At 41.5% G+C, this 17,410-nt stretch overlaps 1 protein-coding gene across 2 annotated transcripts in view; it reads left to right on the top strand.

The window, feature by feature from the left end:
* The window catches only part of LOC132824791 (dedicator of cytokinesis protein 2-like), a 1,235,709-nt gene that overhangs the window by 144,837 nt on the left and 1,073,462 nt on the right, over positions 1 to 17,410 (top strand). For both annotated transcript variants that reach the window (XM_060839646.1, XM_060839560.1), the window contains exons 6-8: positions 10,147 to 10,295; positions 11,615 to 11,750; positions 17,218 to 17,372. In XM_060839646.1, coding sequence (XP_060695629.1) covers positions 10,147 to 10,295; positions 11,615 to 11,750; positions 17,218 to 17,372 — 440 coding nt within the window. The remainder of the gene's footprint in view (positions 1 to 10,146; positions 10,296 to 11,614; positions 11,751 to 17,217; positions 17,373 to 17,410) is intronic.

Below are 17,410 nucleotides of genomic sequence, written 5' to 3'. Positions count from 1 at the left end.
CTGTGCTTTTCCAGCAACACACTCTCAACTAGTAATCCTGAGACCCAAGCTAATGCCCAGGGTGCGTAGTTTCAAATCCCAACATCACAAATGAAAGTTGGATTTAATTGATAAACATTTAATATTTAAAATAGAATCTAGTCTCATGATCACCAGGAATCCATTGTTTGTGATAAAGACATGTCTGATTTGCTGATGCCCTACAGAGAAGGAAATCTGTTATCCATACTTATCTTCAGAACCAAAGCAAGGTTAATATAAACTACACCCAGAAACAGGACGGCAGAACTCTCCGAACCTTGTACTATCAGGTCTCACTTTTATAAGTTGGCTTTTTAAAATTTCAGCTGTTTCCCCATCGCTACTGCAAGTCGCAACTACTTTATTTCTCCTTACCAGGATGTTATGTGCCCAGATAGAATAATTTCCACTGTGCATCTATAAAGGTTGGTGAGGGTCCTTCTGGACATGCCGAATTTTCTGAGCCACCTGAGGAAGAAGAGGCATTGTTGTGCCTTCTTAACTATCACATCAACGCAGGTGGTCAAGGAAGGAAGAGTTAGTAGTTTGAAAAGCTGAAACTGGTGAGAATCATTTGGTGGATGCAATATATGCAAGAGGGAGAGATGTAGTCCACGGGCCTTGGTAATAGTCGGTGTGTGCTAGCAAAGCGACGACGCTAGTACTTACACCTGTGAAGCATTGTGCATCATTAACTTTCTCCCTGCCCTGCTCATATTACCCAGGACACTGTACTATCTCAGGCAGCCGTCTCAGTCCAAGCTGACTGGGCTTGATGGTGTTACCTCTTTTGGTCATGATCACAATACAGTACTGCCCTCCTTTCCTCTGCTCATTCACCAATAGCTTCCCAGGACCCTGTCAGCAAACCAGGAAGGGCAAGTGCTTTTCTTGGACATTCCCTTGGCGATAATGGGAAAGTACCAGTGTGTAAAAGCCACTTTCTCGTCTGCAGCATCTGGAAACTTCAGCCCCATGTCTTTTAAGGCTCTGACACAGGCATCACGTAATCACAATTTTTGACCTTGCTTGTCCATTTAGAATCATAGAATTCCTACAATGTGGAAGTGGACCATTCAGCCCATTTAGTTCACACCAGCCCTCCAAAGGGCATCCATCTTAATCCAACCCATTCCTGTAGCCCTGAACTTCCCATGACTAATATACCTACCCTGCACATCCCTGGACACTATGGGGTAAATTAGCACGGCCAATCCACCTAACCTGCACAGCTTTGGACTGAGGGAGGAAACCCACGCAGACACAGGGAGAACATAGGAGAAAGTGAGGACAGCAGATGCTGGAGGTCAGAGCTGAGAATGTGGTGCTGAAAAGCACACCAGGTCAGGCAGCAATCGAGGAGCAGGAGAATCAAAGTTTCAAGCATAGGCCCTTTATCAGGATATGCCCAAAACATTGATTCTTCTGCTCATTGGAAGCTGCTGTGCTTTTCCAGTGCCACACACTCAACACAGGGAGAACATGCAAACTCCACACATTCACCCCACGCTGGAATTGAACCCAGGTCCCTGGCACACTAAGGCAGCAGTGCTAACCACTGACATCACACCATCCCTTCAAAAACCTTTAATTTTGGCAGTGTGTGTATACTAAATTCTTGGAAGAAATGCTCAGTGTTAACTAATAAACCAAAATAAATGTTTCAGTTCAGGATTTTTAAAATTTAGAATCTGCTTCCAAAATCTATTTCTTTTTACAGCACTTTCCAAGTCCATTGTTTATACAGCAACAGACTGATCACCAAGTCTCATTGATATAACACCTCATTCACAGAGGTAATATGCCCCATTCACAGAGGAATAATGGAACAAAATTTGGCACCCGGCCACAGAAGCAGCTCATTGCAACAAAAGTTTAATCAAAGATAGATTTTAATGAGCATTTTGAAAGCGAAGACAGAGAGAAAGAGCTGGAGGGGGTTAAGGGAGAGAATTCCAGAGCTTAGTCCCTAAGCACCTAAAGGTATGGCCATCAATGATAGAACAACGACAATCAAGGAAGAGCAAGTGACTGGAAGAGCTCAGGGATACTGGAAGTTTTTCAGAGGTTGCAAGATTTGAAAATAAGAACGGTGTATCCAGATTGCGACAATGATCAATTTTTAGTTTAAACAGGAACAAGTTCGGCTTAAGCTACTGTTGTTTTCATTTCAATGTATTGTTTGCTGCATTTTTTTAAACTTATTTGTTCATGGGCCAACATTGTAATGGCTTAGAGGGTAGTTAAGAGACAACCCCAATGCCGTGGATCTGGGGTTATATGTAGGCCAGACCAGGTAACAATGGGTCCCTTCCGAAAGGGCATTAGTGAACTGGGGGGTGGGGAGGTGGTTTCCCCACCAAGTCACTGTGGCTAGGTTGTCATTTTAGATTTTACTGAATTCAAGTTTTTTGAACCATGTGCCTGGGCATCAGCCTGAAGTTCTGGATGAACAATCCAGTGACTTTAGCTTTTTCACTCTGCAGATTCTTTACCTATGGAGAGGCAATTTGTCACTGTTTTAGGTGAAAATAATACAGATCAGGTTGGTGTGTGATGTGAAATGTCATGATCTGGGATGTCTTTGTTGGACTTAGGTGTACAAAATTAAAAATCATACAACACCAGGTTATAGTCCAACAGGTTTATTTGGAAGCACTAGCTTTCGGAGTGTTGCTCCTTCATCAGGTGGGTGTGGGGTATAAGATCATAAGACACAGAATTTATAGCAAATGTTTACAGTGTGATATAACTGAAGTTATATCTTGAAAAAGACCTGGATTGTTTGTTAAGTCTCTCATCTTTTAGAATAGGCATGTTGGTTTCAGTTCTTTCATATGTAAATTGCAGAATGTTCTCAAGTGAACTTTAACAAGAGGGGTCATGTCAGTCAAGATAATGCATTTAAGGGGTGGGCTGCCCTGTGTGAGACTGTCTGTGCCACAGTGATCAGACTGATTCTCATCTAAAGATAAATATCAATGGTGAAATAAAATCTACTTTTGTAGCATAACGGTTGCGAGGGAAACAGTCTTCAAGATGGTGTCAATAGAGCTCAGTGGAGGAAGATGGCTTTAGTGATGTTGGCGGTGGTAGTGGTGATAGGAGCCCGGCACTGGACTTGTGGAGGCAGCAGCAAGTCAGCCATGGCAATGCTGGCAGTGTTGGCGGGCCTGGTGCAAGGTGTTTGGCAGTGGAGGTTAGCCCCAGATTCACGGCGTGTTGGAGAAACCCACAAGAGTGCCGACGAAGCCAATGATTGTTGTAACCTCAACAAGAAGGAAGTGTGAAGATGATCCTTTCTGCTTAATTTTTTGACTTTATATTCTGCGTATTGGTGCTTCAAGATGGTGCTGGACAGCAGCGACACTAAATAACACTTTTCACTGTATTTATAATACACATGACAATAAATAAATCTAACCTAGATTCACATGCACACAGATCTAGCTGTATAGAATTCAATCAAAACAGAATGACTACTTATAGTCTTGGCACATAGTCTCTGGCTGGTTGAGCATATTAATAGTTTATGATCACTGCAAAATACTGATGGATTACAATAGTGACCACATACAGAAGAAGAAAATATTGTTTAATCTACAATGGCACTGGGTCTTATCCTTAATTTTGGGGACACCTGAATTTCCCACATTTGAGCATCTGAATCTCAATTCGAGGTGAATAGCCGTTTTGTAATTTTGATAAATCAGGACTGTGTTGAGTTACTGTCTTGGTGATCTTTGTAGCTGTTCGCTGTACTGGCCCCAAATCCAATTCTATCAATTTGCAACTAATGAATACAAAGCTCACAAAGTTTGATGGCCAATTCCAAGTTTGATGGAGAATTCCTGACCTGCTGTGCTTTTCCAGCATCACTCTAATCTAGACTCTGATCTCCAGCATCTGCAATCCTCACTTTTGCCTACTTCCCTACCTTTTGTAGTTTGCAAATATATAAGATTAATATAACAAAGGCTGAGGTTCTGAAGTGGCAGAAAAGCAACTTAAAATCAAAGCTGTCAAAATTAAAAGGAAGATCATCTTTGACAAATTTGATATTTTTATTTGAGGGAATTCTTGTTAAAGGAGCAATCTGAACTACATTTACATGAAGGGCAGGTTTCTCAGACAGTGTTGGCCTGGATGAGTGCAGCTCCAACAACAAAGAAGCTGGACAACCTCCAGAACAAAGTGACCCACAAGTTTCACACCGCATCCACAGGCATTCACTGCCTCTACCACCTACACTCAGTAGCAGCAGTGTGTGTTATCCACAAGATGCACTGCAAAAATTTATCAAAGCTCCTTAGTCAGCATCTTCCAAACCTTTGTCCACATCCATTTAGAAGGACAAGGGCAGCAGCTACATGGGAACACTATCATTTGCAAGTTCCCCTCCAAGCCACTCACCAACCCGACTTGGAAATATATCAACGAACTTTGTGAAGATTTGTAGCTCAGGTTGAGGTTCTGCATGTAGGTTTGCTCACTGAGCTGGAAGGTTCATTTTCAGATGCTTTGTCACCATATTAGGTAACATCTTCTGTGAGCCTCCAGATATGGAAATATATCGCTGTCCCTTCAGTGGATCAAAATTGTACAACTCCCTCCTGAGTGTCATTATGGACTACCTATATTAAATGGAAATTCCCAAGAGTGACTCAGCATTATGTCCCCATTCCAGGACTGAATAAGAATACCGTCCCTTATCCATCTGATCAAGAGAAGAGGCAACACAGAAGGAGATCACTCAAGCTGTCATGACTGTGCTGGCTCTTTTCAAAGTCATCAAGAGACTTCTAAACAAAAAAAAGACATGGGGACAGTGCAGGAAAGAGGTTGCAAGTCACCCATTATCTAATTGAATAGCAGCGCAAAGTCAAGGGGCCAAATGGTCTGCTCCTGATTCTATTTCCTCAATTACGATGAAGGGCTGGAACTATGTTAATCCCCTGCTCTTTTCCCATAACCTGGCAATTTTCTCCCCATCAAGTATTTTATTCAATTTCCTTTGAAAGATTAGTGCAGAATATATTGTGCAGGTAGTACATTCTAGATCATAATAACTTTGTACATAAATAAAAGAACATTTACTCAGCTGCCCTCTGGCCCTTTGTCTAATTACTTTAAACTCATGTCCTCTGCTTTCTATCCCTCCTACTGATTTCTCCTTGTTTATTGGTACTCTATCAAAAACCCTCAAGGCTTTGTACATGTCTAGCATGCACACATGTGAATTACAAGCAGGAATGAGTCATTCAGCAGTTCGGCATCATTCAGTATGATCATGGCTGATCTGTTTGTGTATGGAATGCAACATTTCCGTCTGCCCCCTCCAGAACTTTTGAATCCCTTGCCTGTCAAAAATCTATCTATCCCTACCTTGAAAATATTTGAAGATAGGTTCTTGAAAGGTTACCAGAAGAGGATAGAGAATGTAGGTGAGAAACGTATTGGCCATGATCAAATGGTGGAGCAAACTCGATGGGCGGAATGGCCAAATTCTGCTCTTATATCTTATGGTCCCATGGACCTTACCTTCAATACCCTCTCAAGCAACGTTTTCCAAACTTGTGCAACTATCTGAGAGAAAAACTGCCTTCTAATTCACATCGACCCTGCTCTTGTTAAGACCATTCAGGATCTTATAAACTTCAAATTCCAGTCAAAACAAACACCATCTGTTCGAATTACCCTAAGACAACCTACTCATTCCGGGTATCAATCTAGTAAACCACCTCTGACCACTTCCAACACATTTACGTTCCTCCCTAAATTAGGAAGCCAACATTGCGCTGCGCATCCAGGATATGCTCTTGCTAATGCCCTGCATAACTGAAACCTAATGTCTTTATTTTTATGTTCAGCCCCTCCCAGAACAAAAAGGAGATCATCCCATTAGCCCATTGAATTTGTGCTGCACCTGGAACTGTTTGTGATTCGTCCACACAACTCCCTCTGCAGCTCAGAGTTCCACTCTCATTCACCATTCAAGTGATACGCTGCCATATCACTTCTCCAGCCAAACTATACAACTTCACATTTTTCCACATTAGGCTCTGTCTGACGGATGTTTACCTGTCTGTAGTCTGCTTCACTACTCACTTTCTTCAGGAATCCAGCTCATGTGCCTTCACTCCCCTTATGTCACAGTATCACAGTATCCCTTTTCAGTCCACACCGACTCTCCGAAGAGTGTTCCGCACAGACACACCCCTTTACCCTAACACTGTATTACTGTATATCCCTTGGCTAATCCACCCAGCTTGCGCATCCCTGAACACTATGGGCAATTTAGCACAGCCAATCTACCTGACCTGCACATCTTTGGACTGTGGGAGAATGTGCAAACTCCACACAGACAGTCATCCGAAGGTGGAATCAAACCCAGGTCCCTGGTGATCTGAGGCTGCAGTGTAACCTCTGAGCCACCGTGCACCCCAATCTAAGTCACTGATGTTAAGTGGTAAAGAAATTTAAGATGCTTGTGGGCCATCCGCCCTTAAATAAAGTGATTAAAAGAATATACGCGCTGTTTATTAACTGCCCACTCAACTTTCTCCATTAGGAGAAAATTATCCCATCCCTTTCAATCTCTCAGCGTGATTGATGTTAAGCCGTACTGTCCCAAAGAAAGAGGCATGATATTCACTGTTAATTTGGTTAATAATCCTTCAGTAAGCAATGTAAAATAGCCAGTGAATTAGGTGGTTGGAAAATAGGAAAGCAAGGTTTCCAATTTAAATAAGGATTGATGAAGATCCATTCCAAACGAGGTTGGGAGAGGTGTTGAGATCTGTCACCTTCAGCAGGCCATCCACAGCTGACATTAGAGACTGTGACACGGCCAATAAAGGCAGGCATTAGTAATTCACCAACAATGAGCTGTTCAAGGCCACTGAGATTTAATCATTTAACATCATCACTTCCTTTGTTGTGCACACTTTCTGAAGCGTCAACATGATGCCAGCCTGTCTTTTTTGCAAAAAAAAAGTAATGAGATTCACAGCCCCTCAAGTGCTCCTTTACAAAAAGGCCAATTAAAAATGTAATGTGAGAATTAGCAGAGAGAAGTGTTTCAGAGACTGCAGCTGCCCTGTTCTGTATTAACTGATTACAGCAGAATGACATACTGAGACATGAATACCAGCTTAATTAGTGCTAAGAGCTTAATTATAACTTTTGCCTTGCAGTCAATCTGAGAATTTTTTGAGGTAATTTGCAATTCTGACTTTTTTTCCATGAGATGACACTAATGCAATTTGATCTGCATTTCTAATTCATTTTTATAGATAAAAATATTTAAATGAAACCAATCTCGTGTGCTGCTACTGTCATTAAATTAAGTGATGGTGTGTCTTATTGGGTTGTTAAATGGATTTGGATCTTACAGTCAGTTGTGAAGTGAGACCACTTGCTGCTGATCTCATGGATGAACAGCTATGATCTCACTGGAGTGAATTCCCCACTTCAACAACAGGGTAGATCTGACACCAAGTCAGGGGAATCTCCAAACATCCAGCATCAGTGACATGATGAACAGAGTGCACAATCATATGGATGTATTCTCACATCAACTCAGGAAACTAAAAGCAGGAATTATCCTTCACTGTTAATTTCAATGTCCAGTTAGCAAAAATAATTATTTTTATTGGGGGGGGGGCGGGTTTAAGGTGAAAGCTGCTCTTTGATCTTGGGATGTAGGAGCTGTTGGCAAGCTCAGCAGTCATCATCTATCTCCAATTGACCTTCGAACACAAGAGCCAGCAGCAGGAATAGACAATTTTGCCCCTCGAGCCTGTTCCAGCACTTAATATGACATAAATCACAAACTTTAAAACAAAATCAGTCCAATTTATCTGGATGTTTTTGGCATTACGAAATTTGAGATTCTGCAAACATAAAATGAGCTTTTCAGGGCCAGTGTCCAGAAAGAGTAGTGGATATTCCATACGTGTGGCATTTTCATCAACCTTTCCAGTGACACCAACAGTGTGATAATGGAAATTTCTTCAATTCACTATTTGATGTTGGATTGCAGTCTGAGTGACTTAACAGTACATCCTCTGAAGAACAGAAACATTGAGAATACTTTCTGGATTTTCATAATATTCTGCACAAGACGTCTTCTAGAAGTCAGCTTGGTTTTGTGCAAGGAAAGCTGTGACTCACAAACTTGATTGAGTTTTTTGAGGAAGTTACTAAAAAGGTTGATGATGGCAGAGCAGTAGAAACTGTTTATTTGGATTTCAGTAAAGCCTTTGAGAAGGTTCTGCATTGAAGACTAATTAGTAAAGTTAGGTCTCATGGGTATCAGGGTGAGCTCGCCAACTGGATACGTGATTGGCTTAACAGAAGGGGACAGAATGATGGTGGAGGGTTGTTTGTTGGACTGGAGGCTTGCGACCTGCGGTGATCCACAGGGACCGGTTCTGGGTCCTCATTTGTTTGTCATTTATATAAATGATTTGGATGAGAATATAGAAGGCATAGATAACACCAAAATTGATGGCTTAATAGACAATGAAGAAGGTTATAGTTGAAGAATGTGGTGCTGGAAAAGCATAGCTAGTCAGGTAGCATTCGAGGAGCAGGAGAGTTGACATTTCGGTCATAAGCCCTTCATCAGGAATGAAGTTGGCACTTTGTCCCAGTGAAGAAGGTTATCTAACATTACAAAGGGATCTTGATCAATTGGGTCGATGGGCTGCAAAATGGCAGATGAAGTTCAGTCTGGATCAATATGAGGCGTAACAAACAAGAGTAGGGCTATACAAATAAAGGTAGGGCATTGGGTAATGTTGTAGAACAGAGAGATCTGGGGTGCAAGTATATAATTCTTTAAAGCTTGTGTCACATATAGACAGGGTGGCTAAAAGGCATTTAGCACACTTGCCTTCACTGCTCAGTCCTTTGAGTATGGGAGTTGGGATGTCATGTTGTGGGTGCACAAGTCATTGGTGAGGAAACCCACACAGACACAGGGAGAACGTGCAAACTCCACACAGTCAGTTGCCTGAGGCGGGAATTGAACCCTGGTCTCTGGCACTATGAGGCAGCAGTGCTAGCCACTGTGCCACCGTGCCACCTAATGGGAAGGATATTATCAAGCTGGAGAGGGTTCAGAGGAGATTTGCCAGGATGTTGCTGGGTGTGGAAGATTTGAGTTATAAAGAAAGGCTGGATAGGCTGGGACATTTTTCACTGGTTGAGAAGAGACCTTATAGAAGTTTGTAAAATAATGAGGTGTATAGAAAGAATTAATGGGGATTGTCTTTTCCTAGGGGTGGGGACTTTCAAGACTAGGGGGTCCATTTTTAAGGTGAGAGGAGAGAGATTTTAAAAAGGCGTAAGAGGCAAAATTTTTTACACAGAGGGTGGTTGGCATGTAGAATGAATTTCCTGAGGAAGAGGTGGATGTGGGTACAATTACAATGTTTAAAAGACGTTTGGATGGATACATGAATAGGAAAGGTTTGGAGGGATATGGGCCAGGAGCAGGCAGGTGGGACTAATTCAGTTTGGGATTATGGTCAGCATGGACTGGTTGGATTGACAGGTCTGTTTCTGTGCTGTATGACTGTATGGCTCTGTGACTCTAAGATGCTGTAACTTTCAGTGGAACACAGAAGCAGAATATTCATGGTTTCAGTACCGTTATCATTGGAAAACCAAGGCTCTTGTGACAGGAATGTTAGAACTGATCTGCAACTCGTCTATTCTGATAATGGTATGAAGTCTCCTTATATACAGAGTCATACAATTAATCAGTACTTGGAGACGTTAGAGTTATTTCAGGAGAGCCAAGATGAACTTGCATAAGGCAGATCATGCTTTGATGAAGTAATTGACAGAGTTGATGAAAGGAACATTGTTTGCATGGATTTAAGGGTAACATTTGATGAAATAATGCATAAAAGGCTGGTGAAGAAAATTTGGTGTCCATTAATAATTCTGAAGGACTCAAAGAGTTATCTTTGTTTTCTCTCCCCGAAGGTTGCCAGAGCTGCTGAATTTCTCAAGCGATTTCTGTGTTTGTTAGTTTCATTTGTTCAGAATACAGGGTTCTTTGTTTTATTTTGATGTCCATTAATGGTATCTTTTCTTTGGGGCTGATTTCAGACTGGTCAGATTTCCAAGTTTCGGCAGGTCACCTCAATGATGTGTGACTTGATGGAGAGGAGATCTCAGCTTCTGTCAGGAACACTGCCACAGGATGAACTCAAAGAACTGAAACAAGAAGTCACCACAAAAATAGACTTTGGCAACAAGTATGTTTGAAGTTTGTGCTTTGTTTTTTTGGTTACAACCTGTTTTGATGCATTGAAGTGAATTAAGCTCCCTTCAAGAGTGCAGTGATTAATGTTACCAGAGCCAACCATGACAAAGAATCCTGAATAATTCCACTATTGCAGTGCAAGAATATGAATTCTGTTTAAAATAGCAGCAATAAATAACTGGTCTGTTGACCATGAATCTGTCAGATTGTTGTTAATATTCAGCTAGTTTGCAAAGGTCTTTTAGGTCAGGGACTCCAACCTCATTCCAATGGAGTTAGCACTTAGTACATAAAAGTCACCCCCATCCCATTGGGGCTCTCATACAAGAGAGATGACTAGTGGTGGTTTAACCTGAGGGTCACCATACCTCAAATGAAAGGCAAGGTCAAAAAGGAAGGACCTTTGTGATGATCTCAGCTGGTGTGCTGTGCTGTCGGTGTCATTGTGCATTCCAAACCAGCTATCCGGCCAACCGAGCTAACTGATGCCTGACACTTAGCTGTGGCTGTAACTAGCCACTACAGAAATAACAGTGGGCTGTTCAAACCTATTTTGACATTTGGTCAGATCGTTGCTCACTTGTTTTGCAATTCCATCTATCTACCTTGGCTTCATATGATTTTATATCTTTGCTGAGTGTGTCTCCATCTCTTTCAGATTTTAAATGATGACTTGAGCTTGGACTGTACATCTTTTTCTGAGAGTTCTGCACTTCATTTATGTCAAGATAGCAGCTTCTCTCCTGAATGACCTGGCTCGGAATTTAAACTTATCTGCTTTATTACAAGATTTTATCCTTAGAATTTCCAAATATTGGTAATGGCTTGGAAGCTGGGGATGGGAGGATCTGAGTTAGGGAAATGTATTAAAAACGTATTCTATTCTCAATGTGCTTCCATTGCCAGTAAGTACAAATGAATATTAAATAAATGGAATAGAAATTTAGTTGTTTCCACAAAGAGTCAGCATTTGCCATGTCAGATTCCCAGATGATGATGATGACAAAAAAAAGCTAGCTGAAAGTTTGGTCAGTTCCACCTGAAAATTCAACCTGATCTTGAGTGGTCTTTCCTCTATAACATGGAGTCTCACAAAGCTGGGCATGGTTCAGAAATGATTACTACTAATTTGAGTAAACCTTACCAAAGTGTGAAATGAATAATGGTATGTCTAAATGCTCCAAGTTTATATGCTTCAAGTGATCATCTATTGCCACAAAAACCAAAAACAAAGTAAGTCCACTCTTATTGAATTAACATCCATACCTTTGATGAGACTGTTTCCCAGCCCATCATCTCGTTGTGTTTCAGGATGCTGGAATTGGATCTTGTTGTTAGAGATGAGAATGGAAACATTCTTGATCCGGATCAGACAAGTGTCATCAGCTTATTCCGAGCGCACAAGAAGGCTACTCATCACATCACAGAGTTGATGAGGGAAGAAACGGTAAGAGATTAATCATTCCTGGAATGCATTGTGAGTAGGATCCACTTGGCAACTAGTTTGTTGTTTGTGACTGCACTCCTTAAACAATGGCACCAGTTGGAAGCCATGAACCTGAAACATTAACTGTTTCACCCTCCACCAATACCAACTCATTTCCAGAAGATTTATATCACAGTAACCATAATCAATCATTTCAATCCTCCAGCTGGTTCTGCCATTCAATTCTATAACCTAACTCTATGCAAAAGGATTGCAGAAGTAGTCAATGTGAGGTGACAAAGCTTTCACTCAGTGAGTAGTTAGGGTATGGAATGCACTGCCTGAAAATGTGGTGGTGGCAGGTTCAATGGCAACATTTAAGAAAGCTTTGGCTGATTATTTGGGTAGAAATTGTGTGCAAGGGTATGGGGAGAAAGCAGGAGATTTGCATGAGGTTTGCAGAGCTGTACAGACAAGGCGGGCTGAATGTCCTCCTTCTGGATGGTAACAATTCTGTGACCTGTCCATCTTTACTCGTATCTCTTCATACTGTTGACGCATAGGAATCTTCAACCTCAGAGTTAAAATGAAGAGTAGATCTAGCATAATTTTTCTCTTGCTCAAAAAAAAAGCATCAAACCTCCAATATGGTCTATGTTTCCAAACTTTATTTCTGAAAGGGCTTGTTCTGGATTTAGACAGAAGTGGTTTCCCTCTACCCCTCTGGCTTTCCATACTATTGTTTGAGTTATTGACAAAAATAGTGAATTATTAAGGTCCTAATCCAGGTCCTCCTGGCACATCCTGCTTGTAGAGTGCATGCCCATTATCCCTAATCACTGTCTTCTGCCATTCAGACAATTACCTACCTAGGTTAATAATTTGTTTTCAATGCCATGGGCATCCACTTTGGTCAGTGGTCTTTTATCAAATGCCTCTGGAAGTCCATGCAACTAATATCTAAAGACATTCTCCTGACCGTTATGTTAGTACGTCTTCAAAACAAGACTCAATGAGAGAAACAGCAAATCTGGAACAAAAAATAACAGAGATTGCTGGAGAAACTAAGTAGGTTTGGCAGCATCTGCGGACAAAAAACAGAGTACAGCTACCTTGCTTCAGAATGGAAAAGGTCACTGGACTCGAAAGGTAAACTCTGTTTTCTCTTCAATGATTTATCAGGCATGTAACCTCCCCTTTTCAAATTAATACTGGCTGTCATAGAAAATTTTCAAGTTGTTTAGTTATATCCTTACACATAGATTCCTGTTAATTCTGGAAAACAGGTTTTAGGTTAATTGGGCTATATGTCCCTGGTTTTTCTCCTTCTTTCCTTATTAACAGAGTAATGCACAACATTGCCAATTGAAGGGAATGGTTCCCTAATTGTGGAAATTGGAAGATTTTAGTTAGGGTGTATGCAATGTTTTCACTGATAATCAGTCTTTGAAAGTCGACATAGATGTGCAACTGATGTTATCAATTTAACATGGGGGCTTGCCACTATTGAGGTACTGCTCATCAGAATGTATTTGAACTGGGAGAACAATCTGTCATCAGTAGAATTGGGAAGTTGGGTTCATGTCAAATGGTCCTTTACAAAAGTGTAGCTGGATATGTGAAGCAGTCTGTTTTTGATTAAATATCCAGTAACCTTTGAAAATGTAGATAGTTCTTTCTTGAAGGATCATCAACACCATTGAAAACCTTCTGAGTGTTTCTTACATTTGATTTGATAGCTACTGTGACAAGCAAAATTCTGGAGTGGAAATTTTCAAGTGATTATTTGTTTTGTGGTAAGGAAAAATTGAAGGAAGTGCCTGAATTTACCAACCAAGAGATGTCCCAAAGCATGTAATACACAAGTTACAAGTAACGTTCGTGCCACACAAGCTAACCACTGCTCCTTCACATTCAATGGCCTATGACTGAATATAAGAGCTAGGAGGAGGAGTCGGCCGTGTGGCACTTCAAGCCCACTCCATCATTCAATAAGATCATGGCTGATCTTTTTGTGGCCTCAGCTCCATTTCCCCACCCTCTCATCATCACCATTAATTCCTTAACTGTTCAAAAGATTATCTATCTTAGCTTTAAAAGCATTCAATGAGGAAGACTCACTGGACAGGGAATTCCACAGCTTCACAACCCTTTAAGTGAAGAAGTTCCTTCTCAATTAAGTTGTAAATCTGCTCCCCCTTATTTTGAGGCTATGCCCACTTGTCCTAGTTCCACCTGCCAGTGGAAGCATCCTCTCTACTTCTATCTTATCTATTCCCTTCATAATTTTATATGTTTCCATAAGATCCACCCTCATTCTTCTAAATTCCAATGAATATAATCCCAGTCTACTCAGTCTCAACTCATAAGCCAACCCCCTCAGCTCTGGATTGATTCTGAATATTATTTTATATGCAGATTCTGCACCCCCTGCACCCCCTCCAGTGCCGGTCCATCTTTTCTCAATTATTGAGATCAAAACAGTGCACAGTAATCCAAGTGTGGCCCAACCAGCACCTTGTACAACTGCAGCATGACCTGTCTGCTTTTAAACTCCATCCCTTTAGCAATGAACCCCCACTATTGACATACTTGGGGTTACCATTGACAAAAAAATCTCAAGTGGACTCTCTAAGTAAGGACAGTAGCTACAAGAGCAAGTCAGAGGCTAGGAACACTACAGTGAGTAACTTGTCTCTAGACTCACCAAAGCCTTTCCACCACTTGCCTGGATGGGTGCAGTTCCAGCAACAGTTATGAAGCTTGACTCCACGCAGGACAAAGCAGCCCACCTAATTGGCATCACATTCAGTAAAGCCATCCCCGATGCTCAGTAGCAAGATGTGAAGGGAGGTAACATCCAGGTGGTATTATTGCTGGACTGTTAATCCAGAGACCCAGGCAATGTTCTGAAGACTTGGGTATTAATCCTGCCATGGCAGATGTTGAAATTTGAAATCAATAAAAATCTGGAATTAGGAGTCTAGTGATAACGAATTGCTGATTATCAGGAAAATGCCTTCCACCCCTATTTGGTTCACTAATGCCCTTTAGGCCTACATGTGACTCCTGGATGACTCTTAACTGTCCTCTGGGCAATTAGAGATGGGTAATAAATACTGGCCTAGCCAGTAGTGCTCTCATCCTTGAATGAATAAAAAAAAACTCAGCAGTGTGTACATGATGCCGTGCAGTAACTCACCCAGACTCCTTTTGTCAGCATCTGCCAAACCCACAATCACTTCCATCTAAAAGGACAAAGGGCAGCAGACAAAGGGGAATATCACCGCCTCCAGGCCACTCACCATTCTGACTTGGAAATATATCACTGTTTCTTTGCTGTGGCGGGGTCAAAATCCTGGAATTCCCTCCCCAATGGCATCGTGGTAGAAAGTGAGCCCTCCGGCCCACAAGCCTCATTCCTGATGAAGGACTTATGTCCGTAACTTTGATTTTCCTGCTCCTCGGATTCGGCCTGACCCGCTGTGCTTTTCCAGCACCACACTTTTGACTCTAATAGCATTGTGAGTCAACCTACTGCAGCGGTTCAAGAAGGCTGCTCACTCCCACCTTCTCAAGGGCAATTAGGGACAGGCAATAAATACCAGCCCAGTCAGCAATGTCCACATCCCATGACTGAATTAAAATAAAATTCTGAAATGGTAGTCACTTGTTTATTAGCATCAGTACAACAGGCAATCTTTAATCAAAGCATTGCAATAAATAAATAAATAGATAATTTGGTTTTATTACAGATGTTAATGAACAAATGTTTACCAAAGAAAGTAGAAAATCTACACTCCTTGAATTTTGCCAAGTGTCCCTTTATGCAGTGTCTGACCTGAATCATTGTTCATCAGAAGCTGTGACAATGTAACATTCCCTCGAATTAGACTATAATGTTTGCTTAGGTTAGTGGTTTAAGTCCCCGAGTATCACTTCTGACTTGGTGGCAATGATTATTACCAGCAGTCAAAATCAACATGCGTTGGCAATTGGATTGGTGATGTATCTTTGATACACGTGCATGTTAAACAAAGTAAAAAGATCAGATCTGTGGAAAAAGAACAAATCAAATTTTAAAAATTGCATGTATACAATGCTTTTCATGACCGTCAGACCCCTGTTTTAAAGCTAATTTAGCTTTGGAAAATCATGACTGATGTGAATTAGGTAAAGGATAATCAGAAAAGGGAAATCTGACAAGGACCGTAAGACCATAAGGATGAAGGAGGTTTGTTCTGGAATGAAGTACCGGAACGGAATGTTCTATAGAAGGCGTTGCAATAGGAACAAGAACTCGTTGTAGAGAAATGGGTATTGTTACAGAGGTCCTGGATCAGTGGTGCTGGAAGAGCACAGCAGTTCAGGCAGCATCCAACGAGCAGCGAAATCGACGTTTCAGGCAAAAGCCCAGGGCTTTTGCCCGAAACGTCGATTTTGCTGCTCGTTGGATGCTGCCTGAACTGCTGTGCTCTTCCAGCACCACTAATCCAGAATCTGGTTTCCAGCATCTGCAGTCATTGTTTTTACACCATTGTTACAGAGGTGCTTAGTGAAAGCGCTACTTCAATTTTTTGCTGTTCTATAAATTTTTGGCTCCCAATATAAGAATCCAGTGCTGACCCCATCTTCTGCAGGAAGTCAGAGTTATTGTAGTGGCGGTGGTGTTATTCTGGATCCAATTAACAATTCAGTCATAAATCGCACCAGCAAAATTGCATCTGCTTTGAAAAGTCATACCCCTTCCCCATTCGCATGCCTCCATCAGCACAAACTTATTAGTGCATCACAGAAAGTGAAGGTGTCACTGAGCTCCGCAAACAGGCATTAATTTACACACCCATACGCAAAAGCAGAAGTTGCTGGAAAAACGCAGCAGGTCTGGCAGCATCTGTGAAGAGCAATCAGAGTTAACAGTTTGGATCTGCTGACCCTTCCTCAGAGCTTAAATTTTCAATTTTTGTTTCTGATTTTCAGCATTCGCAATTTGTTCGGTTTTCATCAGACATTCATTTAGTCTGCTTTAAAACTGTGACTTGTCGCAGCTGAAAATGATTCTGGATCAGTGGTGCTGGAAGAGCACAGCAGTTCAGGTAGCATCCAAGGAGCGGTGAAATCGACGTTTCGGGCAAAAGCCCTTCATCAGGAGGCTTTTGCCTGAAACATCGATTTCGCTGCTCCTTGGATGCTGCCTGAACTGCTGTGCTCTTCCAGCACCACTGATCCAGAATCTGGTTTCCAGCATTTGCAGTCATTGTTTTTACCCAGCTGAAAATGAGTCTATTACAAAGAAAATGAGTCAATTACAAGGAATGGGCATTTTAACTCACAGTGTCAATGCATCACTTGAATAGTTTGATTTTTGAACTGCTGAGAATTGCTTGTGAAGATAATGTACATCTAATTTTGCTTGTTAGTTTGCAAAGTGGTGGGGAGCAGTAGTCTGATGTTGATGTTGACATTGACATTTCTATCCTTTTGGCAGTTTCAGAACCAGAGTGAATACAACCGGTTTTCTCGTTTAGCCTCCTCACCCACCAACGCTCTGTTCATATGGGTCCGCAATTTTGTCTGTAAAATTGGAGAGGAAGCCGAGCTCTTCATGTCTCTCTATGACCCTCACGAGCAGAAGATAATCAGGTGAGAGCTGTCAATTTTCTTTGAATGATCGGTCGATT

The sequence above is a fragment of the Hemiscyllium ocellatum genome, chromosome 1 (assembly GCF_020745735.1).
Source record: "Hemiscyllium ocellatum isolate sHemOce1 chromosome 1, sHemOce1.pat.X.cur, whole genome shotgun sequence".
Taxonomy (NCBI): domain Eukaryota; kingdom Metazoa; phylum Chordata; class Chondrichthyes; order Orectolobiformes; family Hemiscylliidae; genus Hemiscyllium; species Hemiscyllium ocellatum.
Note: the sequence above shows the minus strand (reverse complement) of the source record. Positions and strands in the feature narration are given on the sequence as shown.